The sequence below is a fragment of the Epinephelus lanceolatus genome, chromosome 17 (genome assembly GCF_041903045.1).
Source record: "Epinephelus lanceolatus isolate andai-2023 chromosome 17, ASM4190304v1, whole genome shotgun sequence".
Classification (NCBI taxonomy): Eukaryota; Metazoa; Chordata; class Actinopteri; order Perciformes; family Serranidae; genus Epinephelus; species Epinephelus lanceolatus.
The window spans coordinates 29,611,671-29,633,840 of NC_135750.1; the positions used below are offsets into that span (position 1 = coordinate 29,611,671).

Here is a 22,170-nt window from a genome sequence, read left to right on the forward strand (position 1 = left end):
GTTCTTATCAGTCTCCTTTTTTACCCAAATGACCTGCAGGATCAGCTATTAAAACCAAGAGGAACCAGCCCTTTCTGGTTCAAACTGGCCTCTGGGGAATGGGCCGCAGTGGGACATCCACGAGCAGACCCACGTGACAAGTAGACACAAATGAAGAGTCAAAACAGACATCGGCTCTTTCAATCAGAGCTGTGGCATCCAGTAGCCGTGTGGTGCTTTGATGGTAGCCCCATGTCATCCTGTGCCATGCCGCGCTCTCTTCTTGTGCCTCTACCCCTCCCTGACCCTTAGGGCCTTGTGTGCCAAGCTGCCCGGTTACCTAGAGTTCACTGGTCTCGCATGGGACACCATGGAATGCCCCTGGTCCGTCTCCTCACGCTTCTTTCTGCCTCTATCCCACCGCCGCTGCCATCAAATTTTCTCCACTAATGACTTAATTGATAAATGGGTTCAGTTTTGAAACGGGTCACTACATATTGGCTACAGCAAAACATCAAAAGGCACCGCAGCATTCTTTCATTCGATTTCAAGGTCATTACAAGCCCTCTATTCAAAATCTTAAGTAAAAATACAGAAATTTTGTAAGCAAAAATATTCTTCGAGGTGCTCTATACAACACGAAGAGCAAAGGCTTTGTATGATTCAGAGGTTGTCTGTGCATGGCTTTCAACATGGAGGGGGCTGAGTCAGTGGCTAGCAGCTAACAGGAGCACGAACAGTGTCGACAAATTTTTATGAATCCTTGGATAGCGAAGGAATGACCCATTCTAAACTCCCTGTGATTGGTGTTAGGGTAAAAATGTCAGGGTAAGACCATCAGAGGCAGAGTAAGCCAGGACATTCCTTCACCATCCTCGGATTTGCTTGGAGAGTGGGCGCTACACCTCCGCAATGGTGCTGTCCCAATATAAGCGATAACCACCTTAGTAGCGCTGTACAGAGTGGTGTTGATTAGCTAGCCAGTGGGATATACACACACAAGGACTCGAATGTATTAAAGTGGATGCTTGGCCAAACCGTGTACCACAACAAAGAACAGAGAAGCTCAGATTACAACACACACAGGTGTAGTGTAACTTAGTTCTCTGCTCAGGACTCCATTACTCCACCATATCTTTACAAAGCAAATAGTTGTTTGCTGCTATATTAATGCTCTGAGTGTCATATAGAGCTCATTTTAAGTATGAAAGTAAAGTACCACTTTTGCAATAAAATGTCACCTGTGACTGATGTATTGTTTTATAGGATATTAATAGAATGTTAATACTGATGCATCAATGTATACGCAGTAGTTTTCTGCTATATTTGCTTTTTGGTTAAAAAAAACTCTCTTTGAGCACTGAAGTTATTAAAACCATCTGAAAATTTAAAATGGGTCACAAACCGAAAAAGATTTAACCACTGGTTAAATATATCAAATGTGTTGTATGTTAAAAACTTAGCCAATATTTTGTATGCAAAGTCTTACCTTCAAAATTAACTAGTAATTCCAGCTGTCTTATAAATGTAGTGGAGTATAAAGTAGCAAGTAAAGTACAAGTGCTACAATTTTTACCAGATTTGTACTTCAGTAAATGCACGTTGCTACATTCCATCACTGGATACATGCTAACCACATGTTAGCTTTCTCTGTCGCCATTCCCTCATTCCATGCTGCGGACAGAGGGGACAGCATGGCTAAGTTTTTCAAATTCTTTTTTTACTATTTCCTCTCCCAACATCCCTCATGTCTCGCTTTCATGTGTGTGGTCGATGGGCTATAAAGGAGCTTCTCTGCCCCCACACACACACGATATTCCTTTATCTAATTTAAGCAAGAATTGCTCCACAAACTTTTATTGTTTTGGAGTTTCTCCATAATCACAATGTGGCCTATTTTCTCGCACTGCACGCCCATGCTGTCATTTGGTCTGAGTTGTCGGCTCTGCAGCTCTAAATGCTCCAGCTATGGTTTCGATCAGCTATAATGGTTACAATGAATTTCTCTTAGCACCATGTCTCTGTCTGCATGACTGTTGTTTTCCCTTTTGGCTGTTTTAGTCAATGTATATGATTCTATTTGGCGACAGACTGATTTACGTTGATCACCTCTCTCTGTTTGGGAAAGATCGAGAGGGCAGGGAGGCCTGTGAAAGATGGAGGAGGAGAGAAGGGGGGAGACAATAAACAAGGCGAGCCCTAGGAATGTGCAGGCAGGAGGAGGGAGATGGGTAGGGAGAGGAAGGAGGGGTGGGAATCATCTGATCTGACAGATTTCAGAAAGATGGAGCAGGAAGACAGGCGGGCAGACAGACATATGGAAGAAGTCTCTGCCTCATCGTTTCTGCACTCTCCATCTGTTGATGCCTTTTCTTCCCTTCGCTTACCTTGCTAATTCTCTCTCCCTTTTTAAAGTCCTTCCTCTACCCTTCATCACACAGCCTCACCCCCTGACCATCCCCCCGGCCCACCTCCGACCTTATACACACACATGCACACACACATAGTCACTGCACCTACCTTAAGGCTTTGTTTTGGAAAGGCAATGCAGCGCCTCAGGCTAAAGTGATGTCATTTTGTGTGTGTGTGTGTGTGTGGCAGCGGGTGGTTGCTGTCAGTGTGGGGGTTGGTGGGCTCCTCAGCGTGGTTGTGAGGGCCGGGCAGTGTTTGAAAGGGGGCATTGTTCAACAGGTCTCGCTCTGTTTGGATTCGCAGGCCAAATGTTTGCTTGTAAAAGAATGCAGATAGCTGGATTTAGGAAGGGGGGGGGGGGGGGGGGGGGGGGGCACCAAGGTGTTTCACTTTCCAAGACTGGCACATAGTTTTGCTTTACCCCCCCTTACTCACTTGAAATATATGCACCCTTCTTTCTGGAAGTCCTCCTCCACCTGAGTTCTTTATCTTTCAGTGATAAATGCATCCGCCTCTTTGTTTTGTGTGAAGCCTTTAAATGCTTTTGAGATAAGAAAGAGGCAGTCATGATTTTACCTGTCAAGGTTGCCGGGAAACATTCACACTCACAGTATGTGAAGTTCTGCTTCTGCAAAGATAAAACAGACTATATCATTCTTAAAGAGGAATACCAGGTTCTGAGACAGTTTCCTATTGGTCAACACATATGTTTACAGTACAGTGTGTAGGATTAAGGGGGGTATATTGGCAGAAATGGAGTATTATATAATAATTATGTTTTCTTTATTGTATAATCATCTGAAAAAAAGAATTGTTGTGTTTTCCCAACTTTATAATGAGTCATTAATAGCTGGAGCGGGTCCTCGTCCATGGCGTCTGCCATGTTGCACCACCATGTTTCTACAGTATCCCACAACAAACAAACCAAACACTGGCTCTAGGTAGGGCCAGTTGCATTTTCGCATTGACCACTGCAGTTAGCAGCCCCTCTACAATGACCAGCATTAGAAAAACTACTGGATTAAGTGTGTTAAATCATCGGGTCTCTTTGCTCTGGAGTTGAAGAGACCTCTGTGGATAATTTGGCTCCTGGTAAAAACCTCCTGAACGTCTTTATCTTAAGTTTTCAGAGAAAAAAGGTGAGCATACATAAGCAGGTAATGGGCTAACAGCCTGTCTCATCCATGCCAATAAACATTGGCAGGTGAAAGAGCTTTAAATAGTGTTTTCAGAGGTTTAAATCACCAAGTCTGTTTGTTTTGGAGAGAAGGAAACCTTTGCGAATAATTCTGCTCCTGGTTAAAACCTTCTGAATAATGAACACTGATTCTAACTGGGAGAAGTTTCAGTCAGTTGCAGTCTGCAGTCCTCACTGCTGGATGCCACTAAATCCTCCTAAATCTTAGTAATGAATTAATCTAAGTTATGAACATGCCTCCTAAAAGTTCTATTTGTCTCTCTCTTAACAGAGCGGTCCCCTCACCGGCCTATTCTCCAGGCTGGTCTCCCAGCCAACACCACTGTGCATGTTGGGGAGGATGCCCGCTTCGTCTGCAAGGTCTACAGCGACGCCCAGCCTCACATCCAGTGGCTGAAACACATCACTCAGAACGGCAGTCGCTATGGCCCTGATGGTCACCCCTACGTGCGAGTGTTAAAGGTACGTTCCCGTACTTCCTGTTTTATGATTTTTTCTTGATTAGAGTCCTTCCCTCTTTTTCCCTTGGTGTTTTGCCGATGGTTGAAGGTGTTGAAGATGAATTTCACAAGTCATATAAGGAACTAATCATTACATTTCCTCCCTTATTTAACTGATAGGTCTTTTCACTGCTGGCTCTTGGTGGTGATTCCTGCTCTCCCCTCTCTCCTTGCAGATTACAGTAGCTGTAGTCATGTTTGCATGTCTGTCTGATTCGTTTGACTCATTTGACTGATTTTACATGTTCATGTCTAAGTATGTGTATGTGTGGATTGCAGCGTTCAGGCATTAACAGCTCCGACGTTGAGATGCTCACCCTCACCAACGTGACGGAGGACGATGCCGGAGAGTATATCTGTAAAGTCTCCAATTATATAGGTGAGGCCAGCCAGTCGGGCTGGCTCACTGTCATCCCAGGTAACCCTCGAGACCTGACCCCACCTACCCTCCCTCCCCATCTCCCTGGTGTGGTTTCCTGGGCTTCGTCCCTGACCTGCTGTGCTGTGGTGGTCCTGCTGGTGGTCTCTTGGTGGTCCTTGGATTCACAGAATCTTCTCTCCCCTAATGTTGGACCTTTGTGTTTCAGCTGCTCCCTCCACTGCTGAGACTAGTGCAGCCATGGAAGCACTGGTTGGACCTGCATACCTACACACTAAAATTGTCACAGCAAGCATCTCCCTTTTGCCTATGCTAACATTCTCTTTGGCAAGCTGTGTCAAGATGGTGTATGGTTTTGCAGCACAGTGCTCTCCATGTTCTCTGTGGGGTTTTTTTTGCATGTGTCCAATCCAGTGTGTGGATTAGACTGGCTTCTATTAGCAGGTGACGGGAACCTTTTTGGTTTTTATTTTTGGTGTATTGGTTCTATTTTCTCGTATTTTGGTGGCATACTGGGCTCTATCTGTGTCTGTGTTTATGAAACCTCCTCCTCCTCACCCATGGAAACTCCCAACATCCTTTGCTCTAGATGGGACCTCAACGATGGACGCCATCCAGCTCCTCTTATTTCCTTCTTGGTGTTTTGGGTCTCATTTTTTTCTCTTTCTCTCTCTCTGTTCTCCCCCGTCTTTCTCTGTGACTCCCAATTTCTGCTTTCCGTTCCCCCTCTGCTCTTATCTTCGTCCCTCTCTTTCATCTCTTCCACCTCCATCTCCCCCCTTTTCCTCTTCCTTCCTTTTCTCCATCTCCCCCAGACCGCAGGTGTTAACACCACAGATAAGGAGATAGAAGTTCTCTACTTGCCCAATGTAACATTTGAAGATGCTGGGGAGTATACGTGCTTGGCGGGTAATTCTATTGGGATCTCCTATCACACTGCTTGGTTGACGGTGCTTCCAGGTATATACACTCGTATGCGCTCCTCTTTTCTTTCTCTCAGCCTAATACAGTTGGATTTTGTCATTTCAATGACCTCTGTGGAAGGCAAGTCCTCCCCCCTGAGTCTGAGGCACACAGCTCAAATATTAGATTACTGCACTGGGCCAGCACGGTCAACATCCAAGACAATGTAACGTAAGAGCAGGGAGCATATATTCTATAATATTGTCTGGATTGGCGAGCTGTTGAAAACTAAGAGCAGATAACAGGGTAGTTTACAGACGACTTAGTATAACTCTGAGAGCTCCCAGAGCAGCTCGAGTGTCTCCAGACTCCTGAAGGAGGGGAGGGTTTGCCGCCCGCCTTCTCTTTTCCTTCTGCTACATCTCTCTCCTGCACCCTGGGAAAAGTCTTTCAGTGCCACATTTTGGTTGTGAGTCTGCATGTCGAATGAATTTTTTTTTTTCCACGCCTCTACACCCCTTCCCTGGCTCAGATAATTGGCTTCTTTTAAGATCCTTATTTCTCCTTGAAATAAAGATCGAAAGGTAAAGCTCAACACTCTCTTCAAGTTGGCTTGACTTTCTCAATTATCAAGGCCAAAGCTCTCCGCTTCTACACTCAGACTGCATGTGAATGTTTGTCCATTTGTGCGTTCTCTCATTTATCAACTCCTTTTATCCTATTTTTGTCCGTTGCTGTATGTCTGGCTTGTAATTATGCATACCAAAGGATCAAATACATAAAACTTAGTGTCAGTGTCTGCAAAAGTTCACTCCAGGCTAAATAGACAAATGTTTCTGCCCAAGTTGTAGCTGTAAGAAGGTTGGGCATTAAATGAGATCGATGAGAGCAGTTTACTGTCTGCAGCCGCCACAGACAACCGGTATCAGCCCTCCCTTAATGTTGTAAGCAGACGATCATTTTGTTTTGTCTGTAAACAATACAACATGATGATCACAGGCGAGCCATTTCCTCTGGGGGTAATATGTAATATTTATTGCCCTTGATGTGCTCTATCTGCAATGATGGCGCCTTCGAGGCTGCGGCTTCTGTGTGTGCGCTGTGGTTTTTGGACGAGCAGATACGAGGCAGACGGGAGAAAGGTTCCTACATGTTGCTTCACCTCCAGCTGGCTGACGGGCTGCTTGCTTGGCTGTGCTGCACAAGAGCCTTGTTTGTGGTCTGGAGGGTTATGCATTATGGAACAGTCCGTTTCTATAGCACACACGCACGCACACCGACACACACAAACCGAGCCCATTTCCTTGACAGGAAGTACAGGCCATATACAACCACGAAGTACACCGCTCTCCCTTGTTTGCCATCTGAAGTGAAGCGCATATTGTTCCGTCGTCCGTGGGTGTGTGTTTGTGTTGATGCTCGCGTGTCTTCAGCATTAGCACAGAATGCAGACATATGCTTTACTGACTGCTGAGACTGTTAAGCCCTGCACAGGCCTGTAAGGTTTAAAAAAAGTAGGCGTGCTAGTTCCCTGGGAAAAAGAACAAGAGAGGGATGCTACAAAAATCATTTCTGTTTAGTTTGCCTACCGATGGTGATTACATTTACGCATGAGTCATCTCCAGAGCATCTGTCTTTGTGTTTGCCTGTCTGATACCCATGTGTGTGTATTCAAATGCAGGATAGGCCTGTCTGTCACACATACATGTGTGTGTAAGTGATCAGCAAGAGTCTTCCTCTAACTTTCTTTGCTCTGTCTCACCACTCACCCCTTATTTTCCTCAGCCCTCGAGAAATCCCCAGGGCCCTTTTCCCCAGACTACGTGGAGATCGCGATATACTGTGCGGGAGTCTTCCTCATCGCCTGCATGGTGGGCATCGTGGTGGTGTGCCGCATGAGGAACACTGCAAAGAAACCAGACTTCGGGGGCCAACCGGCCGTCCACAAATTGAGCAAGCAGATCCCTCTGCGCCGCCAGGTAACAGAAAGTAGATAAAGAGTTCTAAAGGCATTTAACACCCCTAGAGGAGAAAACACACACTGCAGAAATACAATGTCAAAAAACAAACTTTACATAAATAGATACAAGAGGCTAATGCTAAAAAATATAATGAAAGTTGTATAGTTGACACATTTATTCTGAAGAAACTACAACCAGCTGCATTGAGAAGGCTTGCATTTCTGAGCAAGTTAGCACGGCTGCCTGAAACTGCAGCCAGAGTTTTTCTTTGCTGTGTGAGCCATGCTTTTCCCTCAAGGGAAACCAAAAGGTATGCTCCAAAAGGTACAAAAAGTGTTGGATTACATTCTGCGGAGAGACTGATTCCTGTGTCAAGGTAAGGTTAGGGTGGAGAGCGGAGAGATGAGCCCCGGGGACAGCGACGAGGCTGAATGATCAACACACATTCATCAAAATTACGATTGTTGCTCACTTCTTAATGATCGCTGATCTCTGGCCTGGAAACAGACTCCACTGTAATGTTAGAGCATTAACCATGGAAATTAAAGAAACATTCATATTAATGTGCCAACATTCCTGGTAATTTGAATAAAAGTACCACAGTGAATCACACATATTCACTCATTTACTTTGACTCCTCTAGTGATGCCTTGGAGCTTTATCTGACCTATGAACCCAGACTGCGGTGATCAGCCAATCTTTCTACTCCCATAGGTGTCGGCAGACTCGAGCTCTTCCATGAACTCCAGTACGCCGCTGGTACGCATCACAACACGGCGGAGCTCTGCGCACGATGAGCCAATCCCTGAGTATGACCTTCCCGAGGACCCGCGTTGGGAGTTTTCCCGAGACAGGTGAAGACTGTCTGTTTCTTATGTGCATGATCATGCTGACATCCAGTTATTTTAAATCAGGAAAAAGTGAAACCATATGTCAGATTTTTTGGGGGTAACAAAATAAGATTTAGTGATTCTGCTGGCTTCAGTGCTCATGAAGATTGATGTTTTGCATTGAAAATAGTAATTATGACTGAGATCTAATTGCAAGTTTTACCATTTTACAAAATGCAAATATATAATTATGTAAATCTGATTCATCTCCTGCATAAAGCATTAAAAAGTGGATCTGCTATGCAGCACTTTCATCTAAAAGGGGCATTCATAATAGCACACTCAGGAGTCCAGGCCTGCACACAGTACGAGTTTGACAGTACGGCTTTCTGCGCTACACCCTTTTGTCCTCAATGCTAACACAACTATCTTTAGCTCACAGGGGGATCTCAGTAGCTGATAACACACAGATTTTTACATAATGAGCATCTGTCTGATTGTATCTGAATGATCAGATAACTGTTGTTCTAGGTGAAGAGTGCCATTAACACTGATAGACAGCAGGCAATAATGACTAACTGCTGAATAATGGTTGTGGTGTCTGAGATAAAGGCTACTGATTCATCTGTCGGTGCTGTAGTAAAATGACCTGAACTTGGCACTCTGCCCCATGCCTCATCATTACAACCGCTGCTGCGTCACACTCACTCTCACACACAGTCGCACACATGCTTCTGATGGTGAGGAATGAAGCAGTGCTAATTACTGGTTAGCACTCGCAGCTTTCATCTGCATGTTTGGGCTAGGAGTGTTTGCTCGGTTTCATACCAGAGGAATTAACACCACTGAGGTTTCGATTTGTCACAGTCGCAGCGGCCAGTGATAAGCTTTAGTGTGGATTTAATAGGGCAGCGAAGGTTAGAGTAGTTTAATACCCAGTTGAGGCCTCTGGTTTTGAAAGAGAAGGGAAAATCCCAAATCATAAACATGAAGGCCTGTCTTTTGTTAAAAAGATTGTGAAAAAAAATTGCTTGGATCATAAATGTTACCATCACTCATCAGTGAAAAAAGCATTTCTGATGTAAAGTTAGACTCTCTTGTGTGCACACAGAATGGCATTCTGAGGAAAAGTTATCATTTTAATTGATGAACCCACCAAATGGGATGTTTTGTCTAGGCTGCATAAATCTCTGTATGCCTCTCTGTTTGGGTCTTTATTCCTCGTCTGTCATCCCAGCGCCTGAGGGATCATGTTGGGATTGCAGAACGCAGAGGAATGCTAACGTTTGTGGTTTGTATGGAGGAAAAATAACATTGATTATGTGTGGCTGGATGGACAGAATGGTTGCCATTGAGCGTGGCGAGTGTGTGGACAGATAGGGGATTGTGTTACTGCAGCAGGGCGCCGGCCTCGGGCCCTAGGCTTTGCAGCATGCAGTGTGAGTGTTTACATAGCCGGGACGCTGGGCCGTAGGGGTGGGGCTACACCTGTCAATCAAATGAAAAGGCACCAATGCACACTGCTCAGCTCAGGGGTCAGATAGCTGCTGAGGCGCTGATGGATAGTTGTGAAAGAGCGTGTGTGAGCATATTTCTCACTGTATGAATCAGTGTAATACAGTGTAGACATAAAGTTTAACACACCAGCGATTGTGACACGGCTTACAATAAAATAGTACTTAAATTTCCATCTGGTTTTGTAGTCAGGCCCACCTGTATGCAACACAAAGCCAGCATTCCATCCGTCACAGGCTAATGTGTCAGGGGCTAAGCTAAGCCCTGTGTAATGACTTGTAAAGAGTGTATATTGGAACATGCCAAGGCAGGGTAAACAGTTTAGAAATGAGTGCCTCTCCCTGGCTTTATCAGGTGATTATCGTTGCCATGTCTGCCTTCCCTACCTACTGCCCTGGCACAGGCTGCAGTCACCACGCCAATAAAGCACTCACACAGACACAATCTGATTGAAACAGAGAGAGCGATCTAGTGAAAAAAAAAGAACAGGGTGAGGTTGAGAAACTGGCTTGGTGCCTGGTTTCATTACCTCTCTTGCTCTCTCACTCTATCTAACCTGTTTTATTTCTGCTCAGGGAGTGAATCGATGCCACAGTCAGGTCAAGTCGATGAGTTTCAGTTTGTGTTTCAGCAGCTAAACAGCTTCCTGTCTGTTTTTCTTGTTTCCCTCCTCTGTGTTTGCTGTCTGGTGGCTGCAGGTTGACCCTGGGCAAGCCCCTGGGTGAGGGCTGCTTCGGCCAAGTTGTAATGGCAGAGGCCCTGGGCATCGATAAGGACAAACCCAAGGAGGCTGTAACTGTTGCCGTCAAGATGCTGAAAGGTGAGTGGGTCTCCTGCCGCTGCACAATCACAGTAAGGATGTAATTGTAAACGTCCAACTTGTGCTAAAAATCAGACCTCTGGGATAAGAAGTGCACTGCTTCATTATGTCTTGTGGGCAACCTGAGTACATTTTATAAGTGATTTACGCTCCAGTGAGAGTTCAGCAAAGGTGCAAGGCGGAGCCTGGGGCTGTCATTATTATTCGTTATTGGTGGTTGCTGAGTGACAGCTAAGGAGAGGCGGGTTGTGTAGGTAAGGGTTAGGGGCGGTCACATACCTGACCCCAGAGCAGCAGCTGGCTGGAGCTCAGTCAGCACCCACACAAAGAAGCAAGTCACACTAGCAGCACTGCTATGATTAATGAAAGCAGCAGGAGGGGGCACTGGGTTGGTTTGGGGTTAGGGGGGCGATGAGATCAGGTACAGCAGCAGGCTCTTGGACCAACCTTGACAATGGGGATCTGCTCTTTACAACGACTCCAGGTAAGGTAATGGTGCAGAGGAATGCAGGCAATGCCATTCTGACTGTCTGGATACCTGGACTGGCTCAATCAGTCCCATGAAAAAGGAGCCTGTGCAGCAGATAATGAACCCAGATTGAACATCTTTAATTCCTCCTCCTCCCTCCCCCTGGCACTGAAAGGATGCCTCTGTAGTCTGTGTGAGGAGCTTCCCTCACTGCAGTAACTTAAGTCCACATTGTCAGTCGCACTTAATCAGAAGCACCTACAAAACGAGGTGTTGTCTCACGGGGCAGATACCGAGTCCTGAGTGAAGGGTTAAAGGGAAGACAGGATGAGGGCGTGTTTGTTTTGCTGAGTTTTCCCTGACAACCTTCAATCCAACTTCTTCTGTTCTTAGATGACGCCACTGAGAAAGACCTGTCTGACCTGGTGTCAGAGATGGAAATGATGAAGATGATTGGCAAACATAAGAACATCATTAATCTTTTGGGAGCCTGTACACAAGATGGTGAGTAGGGCGGGACACAATATATCACATCAAGAGAAGAAGAAGAGAAAATACACACACGTTTGTTTTTTTTTTGCAGTGATACATGTTGAAAATCATGTCATCTGTTGGTATAGTGTTAATCAGTAATCTGTCTGAGTATAGTCTTGCACTAAAGGTTGCTGCACGCTTCAAACAAATTCATTAAAATGTGTCATTAGACCACATCAGACAGGTGGTGCAGGATGAGGTGGAGATAGCTAGAAGCCATTTGTCATATGGAGAGGTTGATATTAATTGGATGCAAAGAGTGGTTAAAGCTGAGCACTCTAAAGGCCGAGACACCACAAACAGACATCAAAGAACTAGTGACGATGAAGTCTGACTGTTGCATCGCCTCATGCTGTCGGTATCCTGGCTGAAAAGTAGCACCTGAACACACCACAACGACTACAGACAACAACCAACTAGCATTTTCTGTTCTGTACTTGTGTGAGAGGAAATAACTCCCTAGTACAGTGTTTCTCAAATGGTGCAGCACTGGACAGTCTGGCCATTTGGAAGTTCTTTTCCATACACTTTCTCATGTTTTTGAACAAAATGTCTTTTAATCCAGCACCAAATTTATAGTCTTTGCACTAAAACTAGAGGTGTCTCTTCTTGTGCCGAAGTCCATTAAACATTCTCTCTGAGTTTGTGTCACTTTCTCTCAAAGAGAATCATTTATGACCATGTTCAAGAGGTAATGTGGGTCTTTTCTTTGCTGCAGGCCCCCTCTATGTGATAGTGGAGTACGCTTCCAAAGGCAACCTTAGGGAGTACCTCAGAGCCCGCCGGCCACCCGGCATGGAGTATTCCTATGACATCGCCCGTGTCTCAGACGAACAGCTCACTTTCAAAGATCTGGTCTCCTGCACTTATCAGGTGGCACGGGGCATGGAATACCTAGCATCACAGAAGGTAAGAGGACACACACATACATACAAAAATGTCCTGTTCTCACATCAGTCCCCTGCTGGCTGCCTAGACAGACCTCAGTGCCAGTACATGGAGCATCTGACGTGCTGTATCCAGGAAGGTTTTACGTAGGGAAGCTTGCTCGTGCGTCACTGTGGGAATATTGTCTCCTAAAAACACTTCTCTGACCCCCTGCCCAATCCCTGCATTGTCTCCCACTCCACGACAAAAGCCCCTCTGTGTAGAAGAATTGCGAGGTTTTCACAATGGGGGTACAGCCATGCTGGCCAAACGCAGCCTCACGCTCCCTCTCACTGTTGGAATGTGACAGAGCATACTGTCTCTCACGCACACACACACATGTACATGTTTGTACATGCGCGCTGATGCACAGAAACAACTTGGACCATATATGTGCTGAAGTATGTGAGGAATCCTTACTTATCCAGACATGTTTGTGTCGGCGCAGTCGATGTGGCGTCATGCTATGCAGTCAAGTGCTACCTCTGCGCAGGAGATTTCTGGATGATTACATGCACCACAGACATCTTAACACCGTTCCAAATTAAGTATACACCTGTTTCAGACTTGATTTATTTATGGTGTGATGTAACTGTCTTATTCTTCTCTTCCCCTCACATTTTCCACTCTGTGACCTCCCCTCTTTTCCCTTCCTTTTCCCCCTCCCCTCTCATTTCTCAATCTCTCCATCCCAGTGTATACACAGAGACCTGGCAGCCAGGAACGTCCTGGTCACAGAGAGCAACGTCATGAAGATCGCTGACTTCGGCCTGGCCAGGGACGTCCATAACATCGACTACTATAAAAAGACGACCAATGTGAGTCCTTAACCTGCGCGCCACACATTGAGCAAATGGAATGTCTTTAAACGACGCAGTGTGAGATCAGCCCACTTGTCTCTCTCTTTTTCTCCTATTCCCTCCCTTTCCTCATCTTTCTATTCCACTCTTTCCCTCGGCTGGTGTCTTGGCAGAAGCGGCAGGTTCCCAGGCAGCCTGTGAATGTAGTGCTTCTGGAGACTCTGCCTTGTTTATCCCTCAGTCTCTTGTTTCTTTAGTTCCATAGACACTTATACAATTAGCCAGAAAGAGAGACAGAGTGAGCGGGAGAGAGGGGAGCGGCTTAAACATAATTGACATTTCCATAGTGGCCCAGTGGTGTCTTTCTTTCCCACCGCAGAGTAGTGTTGCCTGCACATCCTCATTTAGTATGCATGGGTGGCTTTTCATCGCATGCACAATCATGCTGAGAACTAGCTGACAACAACAACAACAACAATATGCGATGATGTTGATGGTAATGATGATTAGGACAATGACAACAGCGACAATGATGATCACTGACGTTAAACTAATCTAGACAGAGCCATCACTGTAGTGACACGTTTGTTTTATTTTTCCCTCAGTGTGACAGAAACAATTTACAGTGGCCTTATTATAGTTAAATAAACATTTTTTACCCAGCACAGTGGGAGTTTTTATGTATTAAATGAAAACCTACAATACAATATTTTGATACATTATTGTTTTTTTACCATTTTTCCTGCATGTTACTGATGCTGGCAGTAGTAAGTATGCTGCCTATTAGTATTTACCAAAGGTGTGGACTCGAGTGACATGACTTAGACCTGATACCTTCCCCCAAGCTCCCAAAAAAGTATATTATTAAAAAATTGTGCCACAAATCTCTTCATATTCCGATTCAGCTAATATTAACGCTATTCCTTCCCAGCATGTCGACACTTAAATACCCAGATTCACTTTGTTTGAACCAGTCCGACAGCATCCAGTCAAGTTGTAGTAGACAAAAAAAGAATTGCAGTGTGCAAAGAGTGCCGGTTGAAAATTACAGGTGGAGACACAACAACAACTTCCAATGAATTTGTTTAACAAAAAAGAGCTTTCATTATTTTATGAATTTAATATGTTATTACTCTGTTGTTAAAACAGCATTACATTTGATGAAGAGAGCAATATGACTTGATTGGGGCTTGAAATTCAAAAGTTAAGGTCTTGGGATTTGACTGTAGACTTAAGTGCAAAGACTTGACTTACTTGTGACTTGCAAAACAATGACTTGTTCCCATCTGTGATAATTACAGCAGCTGAAAAAATCTGTTTTATAAGGACTTATTTTGGTGTTATCTCCCCTTTAGTAGCTCAGTGTGTCTGGTGAGATTATTTTTGCCATTAGCCTACCACACAGATATTGACCAGGGCCGCCTTGTCGGCTATGCTTAGCTTCCCAGCCAGTGTTTTAATGGCACACAGAGATAAACCCTCTCCTTTATCTGTGACCCTGTTTATCAGCTCTATTGCTTTAACAATGTAAACGTTCCTCTGGGAAATCCTCCTCCTAGACAGTCGCTTTAGTGCGTTATTCCCCAGGCTGCTTTCACGTATCGGCCTTTCCAGAAGTAATGAGATAGCCCAGCAAGGGATGAATTCAAACATGCTTATCAGGCCAGAAATGAAGAAATCCAGGGGATGGAGTTGTGTGCAGATTTTGTTTGACCTCTCACCTGTTTGTGTCCTCAGGGTCGCCTCCCGGTAAAATGGATGGCTCCAGAGGCCCTCTTTGACCGGGTCTACACACACCAGAGTGATGTGTAAGTATATAACAAACTGTTTCTGTGTCCCACAAGTACATGACAGAAAATCCATTTACACACACACCAGTGATGCTAATAAACCTCTCGTACAGTCAAACACACCATCGCTGCAGTTTTTAAGAGTTTATTTGAAGCCCAGCTGTTTGCCTGTAGCCTGCAGTCAGATTGAGAGGGTTGTTTTTCAGGGAGTGTGTGAGGTGTTTTGGTGCAGCGCTGGTGAGTGTTAGGTGGGGGATGGCTGCCTATGGGGGGGGGTGCAGCACTGGCCGTTCTGTGGCAAAAGTGAGGATTTCACGCTAGACTTGTAGCCAATGCCGTGTTACTAATCTGACCAGCTTCAAAGAGCCCTGGAAGGAGCCCGGAGCCTACCAGCACCTCCTCCTCCACCAACTCACCCCTTAGTCCTTCGGATCGGCTCGGAAGTCTCCCCTCATTTTGGGCCTCCGCACATGTCCAAACGCAACAATGCTGCGGCCCTCCAGTGTGCGGGCCTCATCCTCCTACACCCTCCTTCTTTAACCCCTCTGCCATCCCCTCTCCACTCTCCTCTCCTCATTCAGCAACACTTTGAACATGTGGCTCATCATTTTGGAGCCGTTCCATGATCAAAATACCCCCCCCCCCCCTCCTCCTCTCACCCCACCGTTCTTATTTTCATTCATCTGGTATGTGAATTGCTGACCCGTCTCTGTCTCTCTCTCTCTTTTAAAGTTCAAGTGTACTCTTTCTAAAAACAGAACAAAGGAAGCGCGTCCCTCTCTTTTTGGTGTTTGAGTCTCATGCGTTCTGACAGCGTTGTTTGAAGTTTCTGCTCCAGACACTGGCGGCAGAAAGTGTATGTGGCAATTAGATAAATGCTTCGCATGCTGACCCCTGGGAAAGGAGATTTTGTGTGTCTATGAGTCATACACCAGTAGCACACTAAACATAGCACTCATCCAGTTAAGCACTTGGATAGAGGATCTCTCTACTGTCCATATTTGTGTGTCTATACTATGTGTGTGTGTGCGCGTGTGTGTACATAAATAATATGTGTACATACACATAATGCCCTTCATGTTCCATGGCGCAGCACCAATCAATAACCTGGGGGAGTACAGAGGGCTGAATGGCATGAAGTGGCTACTGTAGTCCTTTCTGTCAGCTCACTGCTAATTATGTTTCATCACTCACTTTTAGTAATTGGCTTTTTCACATAGTGCATGAAGGGAGAAGGAAGATGAGGAGGTGGAGGGTGGTGGGCTCACACTGAAACATCACCAGAAGCGTAGGCGATCCATACATGACATCAGATTAAATGAATACATGAATTCCAATGAAACTCGCCCTGGCTGTTTTGACAAATGGGCCCAGGGGATCTGAGCTCTGGCTGGCTTAGGTAAGAGTAAAGAGTTGTGGCTCAAGCCCATAAAGACAAAATCATGGCTTGGTGGAGGCAATGTCGGTGGTCTGATCCCCCCGTCACTGAATAAAAAAATGAAAAACACAGTATTCCTGTAGCTCTAACTTCTGTACCACGTTTCAGAGCCTTGAATCTTATTCTGATCTGCTCCACTGACATATGCACATGTATTAACTGCTTTTCTAGCATTTGCATTCATGTTGCTTTCAGTCGATAGGAGAACGTACAGCCGAACTGCCTGAGATATGAATGTAATGAGATTTGAATATGGCTCCAGAATATGAACCGTGCTAATACAATATACTGATCGGTAATTTATGCATCTACTTGGCTGGAATACACAAGTACACTCTAGTTGGGCTGAATGCCAGGTCATTTAAAGTGACCCGGAGCATGTTGGTTTGCTTGTTTATTTGGTGAGTCAAGCTTGGTTGCAGGCGGGCTGCACACAGCAACAGGTTGACAAGCGCTGAGAGATGGTTACAAAGTAGCACAGAAAGGAGAGATGAGTGTATCAACAAGTGGAGAGATACAACGCAGTGATAGAAGAGAGAACAAACCCATGGCTGGTTGTGTAAACAGATGGAGGAGCTGATAAACGCCTCAACCTGCCTGTCCATGCCCAGTTGCCTGGTTGGACCACTGACATGGCCTGTGGCTGCCCGATTGCGCAGATCAGCGCTTGTAAGCGTGTCTGCGTTTTATAATACAGCTTTTGTGTGAACATGAATCAAGCATGCCATCAGTGCAAGAATGATTCATTTGAGACACTGTGGATCCGCGCTCTCTGATACAAACAGGCAGCCTGACAGTGATGGAAATCAGCGGCGTGGAATCACTGATATTTAACGATCAGGAAACCAGTATGAGGAAGTAGTTAATAATCACTAGCCATCTCTGGGCCTCTCCCTCCTCTTTTGTCAGCTGTGGGTGGTCCACTGTTTGTTTTGGTGTGGTGTGACTGGACAATGCCAGCCTATGTGTCCGGCCCAGTCGGGCACAAAAGCCATCATTGAGATCAGCGGCAGAGTGGCACTGGGATCGGGTTCGCGCCACAAGCCACCGGACGGCAGAAAGAGGGCATTGACACCACTGCGGTCACACTGTTGAAGTTGTTTCCAAACTTTGGCCAAGTGACTCTCTGTAGACTATCTGTAGGTTAAAGGAAAGTGACACTTATTGGGCCTCATGTTATTTAAAGACTGGGAGCTCTTGAACGTTGTTTACAGATGCTGTTTTGTTGCTATGCTCGACTATATTCATAACGTATGTCCATTTTCTTGTCTTATCAGCTGGTCATTTGGGGTGCTGATGTGGGAGATCTTCACCCTAGGGGGCTCCCCCTACCCTGGTATCCCAGTTGAAGAGCTCTTCAAGTTGCTCAAAGAGGGACATCGCATGGACAAGCCTGGCAACTGCACCAACGAGCTGTAAGAGTCTTAGCTTTGCATTGTTTCCCCCAAACTTACATCCATCCTAATCACACTGTCAAATACACACTAGCTCTTACACTCAGACTCAAATGCCCTTTCCAGTCTCCATCAGATCTATGTCTCCGGGGCTCTGTGTCCACTCTGTCAGGCCTCTGCACAGCTGTGACTGGCTGCTATCAGTGTCCTCATTCACAATTAGTCCTCTGCAGTCAGCAGACAATGGCACAGCTCTGCTACAGTGCCACACTGAGAGGGTTGATGGAGAACAAAGTAGACACAGACACAATGGCAGTGCATGACACACACACATTATAGTATTTAAAAATCCCCAAACACCATAAGGCATGTTTGTGATCAGCAGCAGGCCATCAAAATTGTCTGTTACTGATGGCAGACTGAAGTAAAATTTCAAAATGAGATGGTGTCAGATGCTGTTTTGATTATTCTCTGACATGGAGACCTGAGTCCAGAGGCATGAATCATGCAGCTGGCAAATTTTTGAAACTTGAATACAAGGGAGATGAGCAGTCTGGACAGGTTAAATAATGCCTGCAACACTTCCTTGAATTACTCTGCTCTCTCTCCCTTAATCTACGCTTCTCTTTGAGTAAACACATTCTATTTATTTCTCTCTCAGGTACATGATGATGAAAGACTGCTGGCATGCCATCTCATCCCACAGACCCACCTTCAAGCAGCTAGTAGAGGATCTGGATCGCATCCTCACCCTCAACACCAACGAGGTGAGTGCTGCACGTTCATTTCTTCTCACACACATTCTTATTCCATAAAGTTCCTGGATTCAGGGTGGTCAGAAATCATGCTACACAAACCCTAAAATTTCCTGGCAGATAGGAGTCAGGCATTTCATAACAATAAAATAGAATAATATGATACATTCTTACACACAGTAACATGTTTCTCGGTCCAAACCAAATCACGCTCTTGCCAGTGCATGCAGGGTTCAACCGAATGTTGCTGAAAGCTTTAGGAGCATTAGCAGCCACGTTGCTGACACAAGGCCTAAATGGTGACCGAAAAAATGGCCGGATGATTTGATCCAGGCCCAACATGGCCGCTACGGCCCAATGATGTTGCCCAATCATCACATTCATGCCTCGCTCCCTACAATGGCCTGCATTTCTTTCCATTCCCCTTCCTGTCTAATGTGATATCCGAGCGCAGACCTGAAAAGAGGCCGTCGATGGAAAGCTGTCAAGACTCGTCTGCTCTTGGAGCTGGAACTTCATGAATTTATGCCAAAAAAGCCCAACTTTGAGCTTGAACTTTTGAAATGTAATAAAGCGCCCTTTTCTTGCCTTTATTCCCCCCTCCTTCTTTCCCTCTGCCCCAAACCGCTGGCAGATGTGGAGGTCTTTAGTAATGTGAGCCTTCTCGTGTTGAGCTGGGAAAATGGAAGCCAGCGCTCATTTTCTAGAAAACCCCAAGAACTCTTCCTCCTCACAACCAGTCCCACTAACAGCCATGAAAGACGAGAGAGGAAAAAGGGTGCCTCAGCTGACATGAAAAGACCAAAACAACTTCACAACACTGGGCCGAGTCAAAAATTAATAACAGGATTTCTTGGGGTTTTTATTTTCCTTCATCTTCATTGTTTGGGAGGAGGGGGTGAGCATCGAGCATTGTGTTGTGCCAGCTTCTATATTTTCTTTAGCCATCTTTACAGTGTTTATGTTGGGTGCTTCAGATGTCAGATGTGTGTGGACTGAACTGATTTTAAGAGATGCTGTAAAGGCTGGAGAACCATATCTCTGCCCCAGTTCTCTGGTTTTCCCCAACCTCCCAACCACTTTAAACCATTATGTACTGGACCAAAACCGCAGCTAGTCTTGCTATCTTCAAGCTCCGCTGGATCAGCCAGCAGTCCAGCATTCAATTTACAAGCTATTATTCCTGCAAATATTTTCATACAGTATCCAGTTTAAGATTATTTTTTCTGCTCTGTTTCATAAATCCTTCCAGGGTGATTTGGTCTGGTTTAGATAAATATTACAATGAAGGTGATACTCTCTCACCCTCCTCTGGAAAGTCCCTGCTCTTGTTGACTGGGTTTCAACTCTGTATTTATGTTCCCTTGTTTGCTCTAGGTCTTTTGCCTTTCACTCCTTCGAAGCGTCTCTCCCTTTTGTAACATATGAGCTTGTGTATGAGTGTAAATCATCTCACTCTTTCCTCTGTCTGTGTCTACAGGAGTATCTGGACCTGTGCGCCCCAACAGAGCAGTATTCCCCCAGCTTCCCTGACACTCGCAGCTCCTGCTCCTCCGGGGACGATTCTGTGTTTTCCCACGATCCCTTACCGGACGAGCCCTGCCTCCCCAAGTACCAGCACATCAATGGAAACGTCAAGACATGAGCCCCCAACCAACCCACCCACCCTCTCTACCTGCCCTGCCCCAGTCTGACGACTTGATGTCCCAAAACACACGTAGCACAGACACCCTCTCCGAAATCCTCCCAACATCCTGCCCCCCTCCCATCACCCCTCTGGCTCCCAGTGGACTAATGGACCCAGACGGGACTGGGCTGGTGGCAGCGCTGCTGTCACACACTCATACTGCCACGCACACACACTACATACACATGAGGTCTTAAAGGAGAGGACAGGGACTGTACAGAAGAAGTGATGTTCCTTGGGGACCCTCCTCGTCCTCTTCCTTCACATAAACACAAAGACTTTTCAGTTTGGTTCTCGTGTTTGTACCCGGACTGTGTTTTTTTTTTTTTTTTTTTTTTTACAATCGACAACGTTATTTGTTTGGCGAGCCCATTCCAGTGGCTGGCATTCCAAGACTGTTATTTGCTCCTGGAGGAATGTATGGACCGATGTGAACTCAAAAAACAAAAAAAGAAAAACAAAAACAAGGGACTAGAAGAGGATGATGAATAGGAAACGGACTGAGAGACAGAGCTTCAACTAACAAAACAGAGGAATAGAAGGAGAGCACATATAGAAACTGCTCTCCTGTTTATTTTGTAATATTGATGCATTTCTTTTTTCAGTTCTCTTGATAAACCCTCCCAATTATTCTGGAGAAAAAAATACACAGTATAATGTATAGTGCTGGGTATATTTGTAAATATATTCAAAAATGTATAAATATATATTATATATTTACAATGAATTATTTTTTGTATGGACTCCGAAATAACCCCGACCCTCCCCACCCCACTTTGAGTTTGAGGCAGGTATTCTAACAGGTTATGTGTCCTATATTTCTCTTCACACACACACACACACACACACACACACAGACATGGATACACACTTTAATGTACACAAACACCTGTTTTACTCTCACTCAGTAACACAGTTGAGTATTGGCTTTCAGGGACTGAGGTAGCATGTTAATTTATTGACTTGTGTTTTTTTTTTTTTTTTTTAAATGAATCGAAAAAAGTCTGGAAAAAAGAACAAAAACAATATGGCAGAAATGATGACATTAATGATGCTGATAATACATAAATAATCCATTAAATTTATGGTAATTTAAAATGATCTTTCAGCAGTAACAGAAAAAAAAGCTATTTTAGAGGGTTTGAAAGATCCAGGTTTTGTAAGTTTTATATATGAATGTGAATATTAAGTTAAATTTTAAAAACTGTACATTTTATAGTCAGCTAATCCCTTTCTTATGTAGATGTTGACACCATTTCTATCCAGTCATTTTACTCTTTCTTAGCTTTGCTTTAGGAAATGAGATTGATTTCTGGATATTTATATATGATTGACAGAGTAAGATTTTGGAAATACCTAATAGCAATCCACTCCCTCACTTAGAGACAAAATATAGACTCCAAATTTACTTGACAGAATTGAAAGCTGAAAAACAAAGTATTAAATCATTCAAGTGTTTTTTGTCTTTTTCTACTGGACCAACTTTAAGATGTTCTTTTGCAAGTGTTCATGCCACATTTGCGAAAAAATAAATGATGGAAAAACTTTCTTGTCCTAATCTCTGACTTTGTTGGCTGGTAAGTATGAAGTTGTGCATTTTTGCAGTGAATGGCAGAGATAACGGCCTGAATTTGTTTTATTTTATAAGTTGGAGGAATGTGTTATCTTTAAACTGCACATTCCTCAAAGCTAAATGTCTTTTCTTACAGTCTGATATGGGCAGACGTGATTTAGCTGTCAGTATTAGTGCTTTTTAGGAGAAAGAATTTTGCTTATATGCTTTGATAATACTTACTATATGAGGAAAGGGATTTTCCACCATATCTGCAATTAATTCAGAGAGGGTACGACTCTGCAGGGGCTCGGAAAGAAGATAAAG

At 44.7% G+C, this 22,170-nt stretch overlaps 1 protein-coding gene across 6 annotated transcripts in view; it reads left to right on the forward strand.

Moving 5' to 3' along the window:
* fgfr2 (fibroblast growth factor receptor 2) overlaps positions 1-21,836 on the forward strand; it is a 42,067-nt gene extending 20,231 nt beyond the window's left edge. For 3 of the 6 annotated variants that reach the window (XM_033614022.2, XM_033614026.2, XM_078160957.1), the window contains 12 exons: positions 3,861-4,051; positions 5,284-5,428; positions 7,157-7,356; positions 8,047-8,186; positions 10,376-10,497; positions 11,360-11,470; positions 12,219-12,409; positions 13,123-13,245; positions 14,965-15,035; positions 17,733-17,870; positions 18,511-18,616; positions 20,085-21,836. In XM_033614022.2, coding sequence (XP_033469913.1) covers positions 3,861-4,051; positions 5,284-5,428; positions 7,157-7,356; positions 8,047-8,186; positions 10,376-10,497; positions 11,360-11,470; positions 12,219-12,409; positions 13,123-13,245; positions 14,965-15,035; positions 17,733-17,870; positions 18,511-18,616; positions 20,085-20,249 — 1,703 coding nt within the window. In that variant the 3' untranslated portion in view covers positions 20,250-21,836. Of the gene's footprint in view, positions 1-3,860; positions 4,052-4,368; positions 4,508-5,283; positions 5,429-7,156; positions 7,357-8,046; positions 8,187-10,375; positions 10,498-11,359; positions 11,471-12,218; positions 12,410-13,122; positions 13,246-14,964; positions 15,036-17,732; positions 17,871-18,510; positions 18,617-20,084 lie in introns of all 6 variants that reach the window. The other 3 variants (XM_033614024.2, XM_033614025.2, XM_033614023.2) reach the window with 3 other exon arrangements.
* Positions 21,837-22,170: the final 334 nt, after the last annotated feature.